General features: G+C 43.5%; 1 protein-coding gene across 1 annotated transcript in view; it reads left to right on the top strand.

The window, feature by feature from the left end:
* PCP4 (Purkinje cell protein 4) overlaps positions 1-19918 on the top strand; it is an 85924-nt gene that overhangs the window by 25701 nt on the left and 40305 nt on the right. The window contains exon 2 of the mRNA XM_015425582.1: positions 3509-3560. Within this exon, the coding sequence (XP_015281068.1) occupies positions 3509-3560 (52 nt within the window). The remainder of the gene's footprint in view (positions 1-3508; positions 3561-19918) is intronic.

Here is a 19918-nt window from a genome sequence, read left to right as displayed (position 1 = left end):
AACCGGCGGGATGGGGGGGAATTTACCTCCTCCTGCTGCTTCCTCCTCTGCCTCCTGTGTGGAGGTCCCTCCCCCCCACGAGTATCACGGGTCTCGCCCCCTTGTTTAACATAATCTTCAAACCAATCGTAAAATCTTGACCATGTATTTTCAAATTTAGTCTCTAGTCATCCTTTAAAAATTAAAGTTAATTTGTCCACTGGTGTTTTAACTGATCCTGATAGGACAGCTGCTGTAGTCCTCTGATAATTTTGGTTGTTCTTTTCTGCACCTTCTCAAGCTCTACAATGTACAATATTCCAAGTATGGTCTCACCATGGATTTGAATAACGGCATTATGATACTGGCTGTTTTATTCTCTGTTCCTGCAGAAACCACGTTGGTTTTCATTTAGCAGAGCTTGTCCTTCTATATGCTTGACAATTTGATCTTTAGTAATGCTTTCCATCAATTTACCTGGAACAGACATTCAGCAAACCAGCCTGTAATTTCCTGGAGCCCCCCAAATCCTTTTTTAAACATGGGAGCTACATTGGCCACTCTCCAGACCTCTGGTACAGAGGCTGATCTTAAAAACTTGTTGCATATTTAAGTTAGAAGATCAGCAATTTCACATCTGTTCTTTAACAACTCTGGAACGGATACCATTTGGTCCTAGTGATTTCTTAGTTTCCAATTTGTCTATATATTCTAGAACTTCCTTGTCACCACTGTTTGCCTAAACTCCACATCCTTCCCTCCTGAAAACATTCATTTGAGAAAACGTATTTGCTTCTGTCTTCAGCAGTGAAGACAGAGGAGATGAATTCATTTAGCTTCTTAGCAATCACCTTATTACTGCTCCTTTAGGATCCAAGGTGTAGCTGGCATTTTAGTTTTAAGTACAAACAGGTTTGCACTAATAATTGTTTGTGAAACTGAGAATGAAATATTTGCAAGCTTTGTTTGCTGTATGAAGACTGATTATTTTGACTAGCTTTTTGCAGCTCTGATTGACAGAGTCTGTGGGGACAAACCTCCCTGCTAGTTCAGCTTTGGGCTCTCTCCAGGCCAAGGGAAGCCATGGCCAGCAGAAAGGAGGGGCGAAGTCTGTCTTAGGGGGGCGTTTTACCCACTCCTTTCTGCTGGCCATGGATCTCTGCAGCCAGCAGAAAGGAAAGGGTGAAGAGAATCCCAGGGGGTACTTCACCCCTTCGGTTCTGCTGACTGGAGAAAGCAGCAGCCAGTAGAAAGGAGGGGGTGAAATGACCCCTGGGAGGCACTTCACCCCATATTTAACCCTCTGGTTTTGCTCCGCCCCCCCTCTTAGAAGCAGCTGGGAAGAAAACCAGAGGGTTAAATGGCTCCCAGCCATTTAAATCTTTCTGATTTGCTCCCCACTGCTTTGAGGGAGGAGCAGAACCAGAGGGTTAAATGGAGCCATTTAAACCCGTGCTTTCTGCTCCCTGCCATTTTCGCAGGGAGCAGAAAACAGACATTTAAACTTTAAATGGCTCATGAACCTATATGAAGCAGTTTAGTTCGCAAACCACCACATGGGCTTCTGTAGGTTCATCGTTCAGTTCATGGTTCAACAATGAACAGAACCACAAACGTCCCTAGGTAGAAATGTGATGGTAAAGAGCTGAGCTGGTAAAATGCGTTGTTCTACTTCAGATTGCAGAAAATAAATTCATTTTAAATGCAACCTGCAAAGAAAAGTTCCTTCAAGGAGGAACCAGGGAGTGGGCCAGGTCCAAAGCCTTTTCCTCATGTTACAGTTTTTTAATTGCAGAATTAAAAAAATAATAATGGTGGCAGGGGTCGTTTCGTAGAAAAAGAGCTAGGGGAACTCATTAGCATATGCCACACCCCCTGATATCACCGGAAGTGTGTAATAAGGCCACACCCCCTGACATCACCGGAAGTGTGTCATAAGGCCACACACCCTGCCCCCAACGGTCCCGGCCGCCGCCGGCCTTGCAGCACCACTGCTGAGCCCCATGAGGGGCCCGGTGGTGGACCTGCAAGGCCGGCGGGAGTACACGGAAGCCCTGCGAAGGCCCTCCCTGGTCCCAGGCAGGCAGGGGTGGGGAGAGGCAGGGAGGAAGCAACTTACCCTCCCTCTTCTCCTGCCTCCTCCTGGCTGAATGAGGGCCGGAAGCGGGGCAGCTGGAAGCAGGGGGCGGGGCTTCGTCATGTGCCCCGCCCCCGTACCTCACCCGGGGGAACTGCGATCCCCAGCGATCCCCCCGAAATGACCTCTGAATGGTGGGAGCATTAACAAATTTGATGCACACCCTTATAACCTGAAGAGACCACATCCATCTTACCTGGTCAGGATTCTGCCACCTCATTCTGTAAACCAGGCTTCAGAATGCATTAATTCTAAAAAAAGATTTTAAATTTCCCTTTAGAAATTTGGCTTTGATGATGAGGAATACGTAATTTTAAGGCAATACTACTGAATATGGCAAATGTGATACTTTTAGGCAATGGATCCCTAGGTTTGATTTTAACAACTCTCTTCTACACATCTACTCAACTCACTGCTTATCTAATGAGTTCTGCTGTTCTGGCAGAAAGGAAAGAGGAAAATCTCTTTTCCTTTCACTCCTTGCTTATGGCATTGTGGTAGGATGATAGGTGAGGAAATGAGAAGGAAGAGAGAAAAAGAGAGATCTCCCTTTTGATGACAGAGCAGCTCCAGGGGGGGGGATTTGGGAACTCATGATAAACTGCTTGAGGAATTTTGCCCTGTCACACTACCGGTTATGTTATTAGGAACAAGACTAGGTGCCGTTTGGTTTGGAATATATGGATGTGTTTTCTCAAGAAGTTATGAACCATTGGATCCAGTTGCATTCCTGATTATTTGATTTGTAATTGGTCCATAATAAACCAAGCTGTTTTCTGATTTTTGGAGGAAAATTTTCCTTGGTTTGTTAAGAATCCAACTGTATATGCCAGTGAACTGCAGATTTATTCCTATCAGGAGATCATATTATCATGTATTTAATTCTGCACAATGGGGCCACAAACAGATAGGGGAGACATTTTTGTGAAGCCCAGGTTTGCATAAATGTCTGATGACTAAAAAAAAAGTGGGATTAAAGCTCTGCCAAATCAGAGAAGCTGTGTCTGTGCAAAGCCTTGGCCACGAGAGGCTCCAGGGAGACCATTTGATGCCACATCCCTCTAAGAGTTGAAAACAAAACAAAAGCTCTGTGATCTATTCTACATTTGTTAAGATGCAGTTTGTGGCAACTGTCACCAAGTATATATTTAAATCTCCATACTGAGATGCTGTATAGATTCCAGGAATGGGATTAAGAGGAGGGTGGAAAATTCCTTTCTTTGAAACTTCATAATGAATATTCAGTTCTATACACATCTGTACATTTTCTGATCAGATTTTATATCTATTGGCATTGTGTGTGAATGAGAATGTCTGGCAGCCACCAGTGGGAGAATGCTTTCACAAGGAGTACCTGTAAGCATCCTCCTTTTTTTCTCTTTTCTGTCTCAGAGACAGGGTGCTGGAGCAGCAAATGGAAAAGACAAGACATCTGGTGAAAATGGTAAGATCCTGCTATATTATATTTTACTATGAACACTCCTAGGGTCAAACTAGATGTGATGGGCTGAGTCGCATCTATTTGTTACCTTTTCATATGTAAAGAGAGTCTATTGTTATTGTTGTTGTTGTTATTATTATTATTATTATTATTATTATTATTATTATTATTATTATTATTATTTACAGTAATGTGTAGCTAAAGTCTCCTGCTCTTTATGTGTGTGTGTAAAGTGCAATCAAGTTGTGGCTGACTTCTGGTGACCCCAGCAAGGGGCTTTCAAGGCAAGTGAGAAACAGAGGTGGTTTGCCTTTCATTGCCTTCGCCTGCAGTCTCACATCCAATTATAGACCGTGCTTAGCTTCCCAGATCTTATGGGATCAGGCTATACCATGCCACCTCCCTGCCCCAACTCCTTACCTTGCTGAAATCCATTGTCTTCTGCTCACTCCAAGAAGAGCTATTTTTTTTTGTTTTTTAAAAGTTTGATAGCAACTGCCTATGCTGAATGGAGGCTTTTTAAAATTCAAATCTTTTTATTGGTGAGAAACAAACAGCTAGAACAGACTCTGGGTCCTCCTTACACAAATACCAATAGCAGGTCAGGATCATAGTCACGAGGCATTGATTTGCCCCACCTATGTATTTTTTTCCTCTGGAAACAGCTACTATACTTCTCTTCAGCCAGAAGTAGGCTTGTGACTTGACAGCTTCCATGAAAGAATGAGAATGGGGAAACTTCTGGATGATTCAAAGATAAATAGCTGTGGTGCTTCACTCACCTGACCCACCCAAGTCTACCCAGCTGCCATTCCCTCTGGTTCAAGGTAGATTTTTCAAGACAGTTTTCATATTCATGCTTACGTGGTTCTCAAATAAATTCCCCATTTATCTGCTATAAGCCTGGGCATTATTTACTTCAGTTATTTATTTATTGACTTCATTTATAGCCCGTGTTTCTTGTTCAAAGGGGTAAGGGTTAAATTAAGAAAATTATTACTTAAGGACAAAGAACATACAAGTCTGAATTTAAAAATTACTATTTTTACTCAATGTGTATTTCTGATATTACCAAGTCATATATACAAAAGTAGATACAGGCATTGGAAAGGGCTGTCAGCCTCTGGTGAGGCCTGGAGATCTCCTGTTTTTACAACTGATCTCCAGATGACCAAGATCGGTTCTCCAGGAGAAAATGGCTGCTTTGGAGAGTGGACTGTATGGCATTGCACCATGCTGAGGTTCCTCCCATCCCCACACCCTGCCACCCTGCCTCCTCCAGGCTCCGTGCACAAAATCTCCAGCTATTTCCCAACTGATCTGGCAAACCTAGCTTTGGAGCTTGGTGACAGGGTTATAGCCATTTCTGTTGGTTATGAAGAAGCCACTGATTCACCATTCATTTCTAGGCATTGGGCACAAACAGGGTCACATGAACTAAAGTTTGTGATGAACTTTGGACAGTTCATGGTCCATGAAGCAATGTCTGTGGAGGCTCTACCATCATGAATTTTCACAAAGATTTAGTGTGGTTTGTGGTGGTTCATGAGCGGGCAGAGTCAGACTGGCGCCAATCAATTAAACTGTTTACAAAACTCCAAGGCAAGAGTTCTCCAGTCTTGGAAACACCAATAGAAGCCTTCTATAGCTTAACAGGCACTGCTGGCTACCAATAACAGTTCCTACTGTGGTCTATGGGATCAGAAGGCTATATATTGAGTGAACTCTCCTCCCTCCCCCTCTTTTGTTGGCTGGTGAAGCAAAAGAGAGGCATGGAGCTAGCCGAGTTGACTGATTACTTTGCTTTCTGTTTGCTTGATCTGCTGTCTGTTGCTGGGGTTTGAGATTAGGGTGCAGTGGACTCTGGGCTCTGACTTTCAGCACAGGGGTTTAGTTATTGTGCCTTCCCTCCCCCCACCTCTCCTGCTAGTGATCTGTAGGGATGGGCATCAGGCCCATAGCTAGGAAGTTTTTGTTCTGGGGGCATTTTTTTTTTTGCTCATGGGGCAGCCGTTATGTGTATGTACAGAACTGCCAGACAAGTGGTGTATCTTGGTTCTGAAAACCACAATCTAAAAAAGAAGAATGCTGCTTAAAAGGGAAAAAAACCCATAGTACTTAAAAATAAGGCATTTAGAAAATCTAATTTTTAGATATCTACACACACACGGCTACCAGATTTAAGCACAAGGCTTCCTTCCAGCAAAGAGGTCAAAGCTAGAAGATATGCAAGAATATCTGGAAGGGGTGAAAAATGAGTGTGTTGTGCAACAGCCATGATCAGCTGATAGTTATTGCCATTATTCAGAGATCCTCTGAACTAATAAATGGCACACAACACGGGCAAATGAAAGATGATTTGCAACAAATGTACACCTGGCACCTATCTTTGAAGCAAACAAGTGAAACGTCAGGGCATCCCCTAGTGACACAGTTTCTTTAGCCACATGCCAGCTGGGCAGTCAGAAGTGTGAGACCCCTAAACTCTGAAGGCTTTGAACATAGAGGTAGTGGCTGGAGAAGTTGTGACCCAATGGCAGGGCTGAGCCCTCCCACCTCTGTCACCCCCCAAGCCCAGCCCACCTCATTCATAGTATGACCTGGGAGATGGCGATGCTGACAGGCATGCTGTGATCCTTGAAGGCAGTGGTGATGAAGCAGACGAAGGACAGCACCACCATCACGCTCAGCCCCACTACAGAGACAGAGGGAAAGGGGAACAGATGCTGCTGCTGTGGTGTGTGATGTCACGGCTCCTGCTGAGTTCGAACAATCGGCTCTTGCTGAGTCCGAGCAAATGGCCCCAGCAGAGGATCTAAGTGCCGCTGGGGATCAGCTCACGCTGCCAGTAACGTCTGCACCTGACAGGGCTGAGCTTTCAGAAGCTACAGCTGAGGCAGAAGCACGCTGGGACTCTTCTCCTCCTGATTCCCCTCCTCCAGTATAACGGTTAAGGGAACAGCACCAACAGGAGATGGCAGCTAGGCAGCGAGAGGCATGCATGCATGGCAGACGCTCACTCAGCCCCAAGTACTAGCAGGAGCTGGGGCTCGCTGGAGGTGTGCTAATTGTTGACAGGTTTATAGGTTATTTAACTCCCACACTCACACTGACAACTCGTGCCAGCAACTAGTCTCTTCAGACGAAAGCTCTGCACCCTTTGCCTGTGTTCCTGACTCCTTGTTCCTGACTGGATTCCCTCGGCTCTGTGACCTTGGCTTGAATGACTTCGCTCTGACTCTGCACTTTGAACCTTGACTCCTTGGCTCCTGACTCTTTTGGACTCTGGCTCTCTGACAACTCTAACGGTTTGTGATTTGAACTTGATTCCCGGTTAGTTTGCTTGCCTGACTGTTGACTCTGGACTGTATTTTGACCACCCCGCTCTTGCTTAGTGTTTTGGACTTGGTTTTCCCAGCTAGCTTGCTTTACTGGCTCTTGATCTTGGACTGTATCCCGACTGCCTCGCCCCTGCCTAGCCCCACATCGTGACATGTGACAGAGGAGAAAGACAAGGCCTGAACCCACCAGGAAGCGAACCCACCCAGTCAGCTCATGTGAAGAGCCCCACCAGTGTCCCAGCCTGTCCATAGGGAGGATATCCCCTTCCTTCCCCATCTGCTCAAAGGCCTTGTGAAAACCCAGAGCAAGGCTGGAGGGCATCGGGTACTAGAGGTGAAACACGGCAAGCCCACAGAGAACAAAGCCCTGGCTGGGGTGGAAGAGAGGATGACTTGGTCAGGGAAGATTCAAACAGTCAGGGAAGATTTGCGGGCCAGGGAAGATTTGAGGGGGAGCCTCACCCTCAAGGAAACATGATAGTTACAGGCCTGATGGGCATGAACCAAACCACAAAGCAAAATTCATCATGAATTTTGTCCTGTTTGTGGTTTGCTAACAGAAGTTTTTGATGGGTCTACCATCATGAACTTCCATGAACTTGAGAGCAGTTTGGCACTTCATGGTGGTTTGTGGCTGGAGCAGAAATCAGAGGTTTAAAGTCCCTTTAAACCCTGTTTTCTGTTCCCCGAGAAAGCAGCAAAAACAGCTGAGTGGCTGGGAGGTGTTCCCCGCTGCTCATTTGTTTCAGTCTATCTTGTGCAGTCCCTTTAAACTTTAAAAAGACAGCCAAAGACTCCAACTGAACAGTGGTGAGGTGCTCCCTGCTGCTCAGTTGTTTCAGGTTGTCTTGAGCAGTCCTTTTACATTTAAAGGGAAATAATGAAGTATGGGGGCACCTTCTTTGGGGTGGTGTTACTTGGACTCCATAAACCCAATCCGCACTAAACTTGGAAGACTTGTAGGGGAGAGTTAGCCAGAGGTGGTTGGTGAGTTTAGTGTCTCTAGCCCACTGACAGGCCATTCAATATATTCCTGAACCTCCTGAACCTGCACCTTAGGAAAGTGCTTTCTGTGGATATCTTCTTGGGGGGGGGGGTATAACTCAGGCCCTGTAAATCCAATCCTCACCGAACATAGAGGGCAGATAGAGGAGAGTCATCTGGAGATTTGCTGCAAGTTTGGTGTCTCTAGCACACTGCGGGGGGGTTTCTACCATGTCACAAACATCTTGAACCGATCCAGTTCTTATGAATGGGGTTTTGTCTGTGATGATCCATGGTTTGGTTCATGGGTGAACCATGAGCCGAACTGCATTTTTCTGGTTCATTTTTTGTAGCCCCACTACCCCAAAATATTGAAGCTCCACATGGGAAAGAAGGCTCTGTCACAAATTACATGGGAAAAAAAAACCTAATCTGATCATTTGGATGCCATCTGAAAACATGCTGTAGTAGCAAACTACCTGCACTTCTACTTCAGGCCTATAGCATGAAACTTAACTAGTTTTCTTTAACTAAGCAAGACTCTTTTGTTCTAACACATCATATAGCAAACTCACTCTCTCTCTCTCACCGCATTTCTGGAGCTTAATTGAAGGCTGTCATGGATGGGCAGGGGGCAAAATCACCACTGGTTTTAGAACTGAAGTATCATGAAACGCCATGGCATCACTTCCAGTTCTGAAATGAGAAGTGAATTCGTGGCATCACCAACACCCAAGACTGACCTCTGTTTTGTTCCTGCTGCTCCATGGAGTGGCAGTGGAAGCAGGGATCTTCAGGTAGGAGATTTCCCACCATAGCGAGCAACCTGGTAGTCCTAACTGGTACCAAGGAGACAGAGCTGATCCACTGGCCATTAGAAGGAGCAGCCATGGACTTGTAATGTTGCTGCTCAGGGATTTCCCTTGTGTTCTGTATTGATGGCTAGTGCTAAACCAGTGCTGCATGGTTGGCTGTGCTTGAGCTAGGAGATAAAGGCATATTCTATGCATGGCTGCTGCTACACAGCTGAATGACTATAACAACCCCCAACTTGATTAGTGTATTTGTTCTATATTTTGAGATTGACTCATTAGGAGATGCAGGAAATCATCTTTTGGTTCTGCTTTCCTAATAAGGCAAAATGACTTTATCGTTGGTGCAGTTTAGGTAACGCAATAGGGAAACACAATGTTTCTAATAAAATAATGTACTCAGGACAAATGAAAGAGAAATGCACATTTTTGGAAACTCCCTTTCTTTTAAATTTAGCGTATGGTGAGCAGAGCTTTTTCTGCAAACATTTGCTTTGCACCTGCAGCAGAAGTCTAGCTAAGCTACTTCAATCCTCACCTTCTTTGGTAAGTGTAGCTTAGTATGTTTTAGTGTCCCTTTCTTCATGGGAAATAGAAGCAAAAGAAGTACTATGTTTCCTCAGCTCGCTCTTTAGCCATTATGCATTATCATTACCTTCTCACTCCCACAGTGGTCACAAACATTACATTTTCCATAGCGCAGCACCAGCCTATCTTCACACCAGCCTACATTCTTGTTGCATAATTTATAAACTGCTGCCATACAAACCATCTAGCATATTTTTATAAACGAAAAACTGCTTCTGCACTAGTGGATTCTAGTGTTCAGCTTACTTATTCATCCTCCAAAAGCACCCAAAATTACAGTCTAGAGCTGTTTTTTTGAAATGTGATGGGTTTTCTCTCTTTGAGTATCAACTCTCCCTTTAGACAATGGTGACTAACATTATAGAACAATAAAAAGCATACATGAGATAATAATTTGCATAGTTTTCTAGGAGTAACCTAAGAAGAAAGTAAGATAAATCTGAATCAGTTCGCAAGGAAATACAAATTTATCTTGTGTTACTAAGGTGATAAGAGAAGGTTTTGAAATACTTTCCCCCATGTTTTGCTATCTCAAAACCAAACATTGGTACTACAAAGATCTTGGGAACCCTTCAGTTATGTGTGCATGGGAAGGAAGCTGCCTCCATTTTCTGTAGTATCCTGTTAGAAGACACTGGTCCATACCCAATTTCCCACCCCCCCCTTATCCCAAAAGTACCTTGTCCTTGCATACCATACTGTTCATGAGGGCCTATAGCCAGCTGTGAAATGGGTGGGAGATCATTGCAACTTGTGGCTCTATGTGCATGTATAGTTTAGAAATCATAGGGTTGGATCTACCAGTTCTTCCACTGGTGAAAAAAGGGAGGAAGGGGTCCTCTTAGACCACCAAAAAGGCTATATCTGGGACCATGGGAATAGGATCTGTAATAAGGAGGGGAATTGGCTGAGATTAAAGATGCCAGGATCCAGGTGGTGGCTGGAGATCTCCTGGGATTTCAACTGATCTCCATGTGATAGAGATCAGTTCACTTTAAGAAAGTGGCCACTTTAAAAGATTGATTTATGGCATTAAACCCCACTGAAGTCTCTCTGCTTCCCAAACCCTGCCCTCCTCAGGCTCCACCCCCCCCCAAATTTCCAGGTATTTCCAAACCCAGAGCTTGCAGCCCTAGCTGAGATAGAGGAAAATTGCTGGCTGGATCCACCTTGTAGTCTAAAGCAATGTACAAGCCCATTCAGTCTCCCAGGTTTAATAGCACATGGATTAGGGTTGCTAGGTCTGTTGGACCAGTGGGCTGGGGATGGGGGTGAATTTACCTGGAGCAGGGAGGGAAGAAGCTGGAAATAAACATGACATGCTTATGTCAACTGGAAGTGATGTAGGCACACCGGGGCAACACTCTGGTTTCTCAGCAAAACCTGTATGGTAGAATTAGCTTCTTCCATAGAGTTTTGGCCAAAACCAGAGCGTTGCCCCCCGATGTCCCCGAAATGCCTTTGCTACTTCTGGGTACTGTAGGCATGTTGTGTTTGTTTCTGGCTTCTTGCTTGTTTTGGGGAGGTAATTGGGGGGGGGCAGAGAGGAGTACTCAAACCTAACGGACCCCCATCTGCGCTAGAAGGTCTGGCATTCCTAACATGAATGATTTATGATTTACCCATGAAGCTTCTGCATGTGTAGGCATCCCCAATCATTTCAATGGAAGAAGTAGCTGTACACAAACATTCCTCTGGATACATAGAGTTGCTTCCTCCATAGAAGTGAATGGGAGAAGACTAGGTAAACTCTCATGCCCAGATAAGACAACTAGATGGGGTTGACGTTCTGGCTAGCTAACTCCAAAAGAGACAGTAGTCATTATTCTTCATCTTCTTTAGCTAGTGCGATATGGTACCCGCTTTCCATCTTATATGCAGTTCTTTTGCTTTGGAAACAGGTCAGGTCTGAATGCCTGACGTGTGTGCATTATTTATAGTACCTGTAATGAACATAGTCTGCATTTCTCAGAATTAGATGTATATTGATAGGCCATGAAATATTCATCAGAATTCTCCAGCTGGCAGAGACCAGAGTAGAATACATTCCACTGCAGTCAACTTTCCATTCCAGAATAGCTTGGTCCACCTTTTGTGATACATGCTGTTTTAATAACACTGCACACACATAAAAACTGATAACTAAGGGTGGTTAGATCTTTCCCAAACTACAACCTACAATTTATTCGTATGATTGAAAGTGAGTTGGCATCATGTTCTTGCGTAGGTCTTTTAGGGTGCTTCTGTTCTTAGAAAGGGTTAGTATATATTGTATTATTTGTTTAATTCTTGGTAGTGTCTTCCTGGGATCCCACCCAGTAGGGAAGAATGGTGGGTTTACATTTATTTCAAATAAATAATTATTTTTAAAAGTTACATAGATAAAATTGAAGTTGTGTTGTAAGTGTAAGAATTTCAACTTAAAATGTCTTAGAATACCTTAGCAGTAAGAATTCAATGTACAGTATCTCTGTTCTTTGGAATTGCCAGAGCAAGACAAGCATGTAGCTTCTTTAGACTCAATATATGACCACAAACAAAACAAAACAAATGAATGACCCAGTTGGCATTGTGCTCATCTCCTTCCTTTTCTCTCCCCCCACCCCGGCCTTCCTCATTGCTTCACATATTCAGATTATCTCCCTTACTTTCAGGTTTGCAGTAACTTTAGATTGCTTTGATGTCCAAATTGGACAAGCTTTGGTTACTAATAACCATAGCTTGGGTTCAAACCAGAACTAGAAATCCACTTCAAACCCCCAATGATATTTGTATGCAGGGGTCATTTCATAGAAAAAGAGCTGCAGGAGCTCATTAGCATAAGGTATGCTAATGAGCTGCTAGGCTATTAGCATAATAGCTCATTAGCATATGCCACACACCCTGACATCACCAGAAGTGATGTCAGAAGGGGAAGCAAAAGGGGGGGGGAGGCATCTTCAAAAGCCTCCCCTTCCCCAGCCGGCCTGCGGGGCGGGGAGGGGAAGCGAAGAGAGAAGGGGTTTAAAGTTTAAACCCTTTCTCACTAGAGTTGGGCCGCAGAAAGAGGAAAGAAGGAAGGAAAGAGAGAGAGAGTAGAGAGAAGGAAAGAAGAAAGGAAAGAGGGAAAGGATGGATGGGTAGATTTGGCTGGTTAGGGGTTAGCTGGTTTCTCCCATTCCATTCCTTTATTGTTCTGCAGGTTCACCCTGGCCTGCATTCCACTTCTTCTGAATGCCCGTTTAACTTGGAGAAAAAATAAAATAAAATAAAGAATTAGGTTATGCACTGAATTATTCATTTTCTTTAATTCATTATATCCCTCAGCCCACTTCACGGATGCATACGTGTATATTGACAAAATAATGGGGAGATAGGTCTTGAAGGGATCATATATACGATGGAATTGAGAGCCAGCATGGTGTAGTGGTTAAGAGCAATGGACTCTAATTTGAAGAACTGTGTTCGATTCCGCACTCTTCCACATGAAGCCAGCTGGGTCAATCACAGCTCTTTCAGAGCTCTCTCAGCCCAAAAAAGAAGTATAGCTTGTCACTTTAGTGGCACATAATTCTAAAAGGGCTAGAACTTAAGGCTGCCAGACAATCTTCAGATCTCCTGGCTATACTGCACACATTTCCATGCAATGAATTTTAAGTATTATTATTATACAATGGAATCAAGATTTTGTTGTGGGGCCATTGATAAAACACCACACAAAAGGAATTGTGAGACAGTAACATATACAACTGCAGCAAGATTGCTTTTCTGCAGTTCAGCATTCACATGCATTTATTTGATAGCAAAAGGTGCCAGAAAACTGCACATGCACAGAATGCTGCACAAAATCTGAGTGGAAATCTTGGCACAATGGAGGATTCAAATGCATTGGTTCCCCTTTGGAAACAAGACCAACTAATCCAGAACTTTTTTGAGAACATTAGCTGAGGGGAATTTTGGAAGCATCCCTACTCTTAATACCCATTGTAAAGATCACTTGTGTACTGCTCTAGCCCCTTTACAATTTGGTTTCCAGCCAGGCTACGGGAAAGAGACAGCTCTTCTAGCTTTAGTTGATGACCTCCGTCTGAGTGTAGACAAAGGCCAAGTCTGTCTGTTGCTCTTACTGGATTTATCTGCAGCCTCTGAAATGGGTCTCAGGGGATGTGCCTCGAACAGGTTCAAATAATTCCTCATGGATCAGACCCAAAACCGTCACTGGTGTGGGACCTATCTTGTAGGGTTTCACAGTGTTCAGTTCTATCTCCCATGCTTTTTAATCTCTCTGTAAAGCCCTTAGGACAAATCATTCATAGTTTTTTTTGGGGGGAATGGTACTCAGCTCTATATATTCTTATCCAAACCTCCTGGTGATGCAGTAGAGGGCCTGAATCACTGCCTGGATGCAGTGATTAAATGGCTAAAAGTGAACAAATTGAAATGAAACCCTGAAAAGACAGAGGTAATGCTAGTTGGGAGGGTGGAGGGGCCTTGAAGGACATCGTCCTCCCCACTTTCGATAAAGTTCAGCTGACCCTTGCTGACTCAGTTAAAAGCCTTGGGGTCATACTAGATGCAGCTTTATTACTGGAGAAGCAAGTTAATGCAGTTGCAAAAAAGGCTTTCTTCCAACTCAGCCTAGCCCATAAAATGGCCCCATAATTTGATTCATCTGACCTGGCCACCTGGATCCATGCCACAGTAACATTGAGACTATGCTACTGTAATGCACTATATACTGGTCCCCCCTCAAAATCCAGAATGCTGCGACTTGACTATTAGTGGGAGATAGATGGGGCTTGCATAGAATCAAGCATACACACAACAACACAGAGCTAGGAAATTTAGACAGAAAGGTATAGAGACGTTTGCATTAGCAGGAGAAATTTGTTGGTTAGATGATACTGACCTGTCCAATGAGATGAAGCAATCCTGCAGCGAAGAATAAGGAAGACTATAAGGGAAAGGGTCGTGTTCTGACTGGCAGAGCACGTGGTAGACTCTGGGCAGTGCTTATACTAAGAGTCAGCAAGGTAGGGTGAGGTCAGGAAGAGAGGAAGTGAGAGAGAGAGCATGGGCAGATGCTCTCCTTTTATACCGTAAAAGGGGCTTCGGGTATGAGCCACCAAGCACGTAGTCCCCAGGAACATGCTAGACACTACTAGCACCTTAATGGCCTAAAAGAATAGGTTTAATGGTTGGGCATTTGACATGATGTTTCTTTAAGTGACACCTTTCAAAGTTTGGGTTTAAGACAAAGGAGAAGTACAGGCAGTCATTCAAGGTACTTGGCCAGCGTTAGCATCAACGATCCGATGGTCTGCAGCTGCATTATCTTGATCAGCGATGGGTGTGTTAGTCAGCTCAGTTAATCCTGTCACAGCCAAGTTCTTTTGTTTAACTTGAAGATGACTATGTGCAGTTTCAGGGAAAGTTGCAAGGAGAAGGTGGTGGTGCGGAATGCCTGCAGGATGGAGACACTGTTTGCTATGGTGTTTGAGCAAGAAAGTCCAGGTTGTCTCTGCAAAGTATGGCTTCTCTATAAGTCTGGATGCTGGTTCCATGTGGCTGTGATGCTCAGGGAGGCTGACATGCCATCTACCTGGGTCTGCAGTGACTTAGATATGCAGGGATGGATGGCATTGGGTCTTCCATGGGTCCACATCTGGTTCACCTGTTGCTTCAGTGCAAGGCTTCCCTTGGCTGGGCACATGTCTGTTTTCCCAGTAAGTCCATTTTCCCTGGCATACTCATTGTACAGTCCAGATTTAGAGTTAAACTTCAAGTCCATACTGTATAGGAAGCTTGCAGAGCAACAAATGGCACACCACCTCTGCTTCACACTTGTCTTGAAAGCCACTTGCTAGGGTTGCCATAAATCAGCTGCAACTTGCTGGCACTTTACACACAAACATGCATCTGGGAGCTGGTCACTACTAGAGTCAGGTTGTAGGATGAGGTAGACCACTGTTGACCTATGCTGTCATTATGCACCATAATTATCTCATTCTTTTATGCTATTCCATTAACTCCAACAATACCAAATAATTAACTTCCAACGATGGTGAAATTTGGGGTAAAAGAAACAAGCATGTTCTTCTCACTCTCATCACTTTTAAAAATAGCAACATCATTTTTATTATAACTACAGAACCCATTTCCTTTCATTTACAGTATGTTTTTCCTCTGTAAGATGATTTAGTTTGGGCAATGCTAAAAGCCTTTGAAACTGATGTCATTTTACCTGTGGATAATATGATAAGCTGTTAATCATCATCATAATCTTTTGGAAGCTTTTTGTGTTTCCAGTATGTGCAGCTAGCATAATACATTTAGCTGATGCTCCAAAATTGCCTTGTAATTTGGCATAATTGGGAGACTGTTTGTGAGACTGACAGCATTTAGAATAGCTGGAAAGTCACAAAGATGTGCCTATTGTTACTTTCCTTATCTAGATCCTCAGAGGCCTCTACTGGAACAATACACATTGATGTCAGTAGGGAGAGGGCTTTTTAATGAGGATACCAGCTGAATAAAATCCTTGCTATTGTCTTCATTACAACTAACAAGGAAGGATTCATATTGTGTGGGTTATTTATTCTTTGTCCAATGAGCTCAGGGTGATATAAGTGTTGTACATTTTCCTGATACTTTAGAGACACACAGCAACCAAAACACGTGGAAGTGACTATCAAGTCATAAAGATTACAGTTGAATTGGATCCATATATGCAGAATAGATTATGTGGATATAGTTTAGTGGAATTTATCTTTGGATAGCTTATCCATGTCCCCAGTCCTAGTCCAACACTACATCACACTGTCTCCCTTATCCACAGCAATGAAACATTTCATGTGAATGCACTGAACCATTTTTGCTGTTTATTTTGCTGGTGAAGTGAAATGTGAATCTGTGGTTGGAACACTGAACTGAACAAAAGCAGCAATGGGATGTGGTTTCAGCTGGGCAATGTTGTGCCTGTAAGCTCCTATTCCAGTGGATGCATTTGCTTCTCTTCACCTGCCCATACTGACTCTCAGCTGGCCATATGCAGAGTGCTACAGGAATATTACAGTGCAGTCTGTAGATGCCCCCCATAGTGATAACTTCTAGTCCCCCAGTGGGCTTTTGAGAGTTACGTGCCAAATGAGCAGAATACAAATTCGAACAGCTGAATATAACTTCAGGGTTGGGGGTGTGTGTTTAAGTCAAATGAGGGAAATTTGTTGGAGAATTCCACTGTCCAGGTTTGCTTCAGCTCTGAATATTTTTCCCTGAGCAACAATAATCCCTTTAAGTGCTCTAGTGCACTAAATTGTAGAAGAAACTGTAGGATTGTAATGCTTAGCATTTTGAGTTAGCTAAAAGAGTCCCATCGCATCAGATAGAAAGCAAAGGTGCTCACTGATCCCCTGGTTGGTGAGATTACAGGCCAGGCACTGGTCTGCTGAGAATACCTTGCAATGCTAATTTTGTTCAATTCAATGTTCCCATCACAGATTAACTTTCACTGCAGGAACAGAATTAATGGCAAAGATAATTCAGGCCTGCCAAACTCCTTTTTTAGTGTTTTTTGTTACCCTAGTCAAACCTGTCCGGCCAGGGGGAGATGTTAGACAAGATGGTTTGTCCTTTAAAGTTTTACAAGGGCTGGTTTTTTTTTTCCATTTAAGAAAATATTTTGGTCATGTGTTTTTATATCATTTTTTGAATTGGTATGATTTATACAACTTGCATCTACAACAGTGGGCCTTTACAATTCAAAGTTGCTAAAATTTTGGTTGCTATTGAAGATAGAAGCTGGGAAGGAGATTTCCCAGCATGTAAATATCCTGGGAAATATATTTTAATTTTAAGAAGCAATCTATGGGGTACTTGGAGAAGAGGCATCCGTACTACGTTGGGGGGTGGGGTGGTATTGATTCCTTGTCTCACTCAAACTGCTTAGATAATGAATACAGGGAAATAGTACTGTACATTTTATGTTTAAATGTCTGTATCTACTGTATTTTTACATATTTCTACTATCTCTCCTTATACATAATTGTGTTTTCGGGTGACTCTTTCCTGAACGTTCCACATGCTCCCAAATCAATTGGCTCCCTGTCACTTCGATGGCCTGCCAATCCACTGGCTGCATTGCCGGAGTCCCGCCCACAGAAGCAGTGGCCAGTGTCTCAGCCTCAGTATGGTGGAAGGCCGAGATCTTTCTAGAGCTCGTTGTATTGATTTTACAACGAGCTTCACTGCTAGTATAACAATAAATTTAAAAAATAAAAAGGGGGAAATATTGCTAAAATTTGCATCATAATATTATCCACTATTTTTGAAGATGCAGTTCTACTACTGAATCCTTCCATGTTCTTAGAGAGAAGACATATGTAGGGCTTTATTTTATGTGTGTATCTAAGACTGCTATACACAAATGCAACAGACACCTCTTCACTCATATATCATATAGGTGTACATCAGAGAACTGTGATGGGCTGGAGTTCCCAGCTGAAGATATGCATGTATATAATCGCTGTTAAGTTACAACCAACTTATGGCAACCCCGGCAAGGGGCTTTCAAGGCAAGTGAGGAATGGAGGTGGTTTGCCATTGCCTCCCTCTGCAGAGCCTTCCTTGGTGGTCCCCATCCAAATACTGACCCTGCTTAGCTTCTGAGATCTGACGAGATGGGTCTATACCATGTGTCCTTTGCCACCCCAGCTGAAGTACATGTTTCATGATGTCCTTGGAATCCATGGTGTTCTAGTGCTAATGGAGATAACACTGATGAAAGAGAGAGAGAGACAGAGTGAGAGAGATTTGAATTCATGTGGGCTTTTTTCACTATACTATCAGTTCTTTGTAACTAGAAAAGTTCGGAAACAAAGTACAGTACAAACTGCTAAGCAACCCCTCCTCCCACTACCTCACCTGTCACACTTCAATGAAGAAGGTATGAACTAAACAAGGGGGGGGGGAATCCCTCTGTCACGCCCCCAAGTTTTGAAGCCCAAGTATCCAGCGTAATATTGCTTTTGGTTTTTTCACTCAAAATGTTGTCCGCGTATTCGCAGGACTTTGAGCACACCTACGGAAAGCTGTCAGAGCCATGATGATCTTCAGTCACTCTTCTAGTGCATTTGATCTATTTGATTTTCATATAGCATACTTCAGACAGAATTATGTTGTTTATTTTCGAGATAATTTTCAATGTAGATTGTGTTTCCTATTCCTCTGTATTATGGCTTTGGATGTTTTTAGTAGTTTCCTTTCTGCTGTGTTTCTAAGTCATTCTTCAATACTGCATAATCTTTTTCAAGCACAATGAGTCTTCTCATCTCCACAAGGCAGTATTTTCCCCCCTTTTCTTCCCAAACTTGCTTCCTTTTTTTTTTGTTTTTTGTTGCCACTCTTTTCAGTGGGCTGGGTTTCCTCTTTTCCTTGTGCACGGAACTGAAATTTCCCAAATGCTGTCAGCAGTTGAATCCAGGCCCTGCAGAGGAAAGTTACTAAGCTGACTCTTGTGAAAAAAGGAAGAGAACTGAGTACAGAGAAATGCATACACTACTACAGCTAATGACCACGATTCACAACTGATGTTGTGGAGCACACCAGCGGGCCACAAAGGCCCGTGTGTTTAGCAGAAGTGATCTGTCATGTGGATACATCCCTGCTTTTCAGAGAGAAGAGTTCCTATGCAACATGGACCCCATACGGAGGGGCCTTGGGTCAGTGGTGCAAAAGGTCCCAGGATCAATAAAGTTAGTATATCCAGTAGGACTGCTATGCAGGTGACGAGAAGCATCTTGGACAGCTGCTGCCAGCCAGTCACAGATGATACTACTGACTTAGATGGACTCACTACACTATACTAAGTTAGCCTCATGGGATTCTTTCTGTTTCCCTAGCCCTGCTAGTAAATGGGCAAATGACATTAGACTGAGAGAAGGTAGAAGGATGTACCAGTATTCCATAATGAAGGTGATGCTACAGCTTACAGGCATAGGGGAATCTCAGAAATATCAGCATAATGGATGGCTTCCATTGGCCAAAGGTTGTATTTATTATTATTTATTAATTTCGATTTATATCTTGCCTTGCCTGACTGGAGGCTCAAGGCAGCATACAATGGGTTAAAACTACAATAAAACGCAGATAAAATTCCACAAACAATTCCAGACAATTGGTTGAGAATACACACATATCTTTGACAGTCAGGTGAAGTATGCTTTCACTTTTAACCCAGAAAAAGATGCACCCCAGCTTGCAAAAGTTTGATCAACACTGGTCTAATACCCAGTGTAACAATGGCCATCTTCATGCAGTTCACATTCCCCTCCCTCAGCATGGGTTATGAAACTAGCTGTGCTGTGCTCCATTTAGACAAAACGAAGCACCCATTGATTTTCAGTAAGAGCCAGATACCTTGCTGCTATTTGTGCAATTGGAAAATAAGAAATCACAAGGCACACAGCAACCTCAGCTTTACTGACAAAGGATACAGTCTACCAGCAGGGTCTCTCCTGCGGGGAGCCTGTTGAAATAAATGCTGTACTTCTGCACAATTTTCTTTCCTTTCAAGGGGGGCTCAGCATAGTAATCTTTCCAGATAAGTCTGTTTACCCTCCAGGCAACTAGTATGTTTGCTTGGGAGGCTGTAGATTCC

Source organism: Gekko japonicus, unplaced genomic scaffold, assembly GCF_001447785.1.
Source record: "Gekko japonicus isolate JY-2015 unplaced genomic scaffold, Gekko_japonicus_V1.1 scaffold868, whole genome shotgun sequence".
Taxonomy (NCBI): Eukaryota; Metazoa; Chordata; class Lepidosauria; order Squamata; family Gekkonidae; genus Gekko; species Gekko japonicus.
Note: the sequence above shows the minus strand (reverse complement) of the source record. Positions and strands in the feature narration are given on the sequence as shown.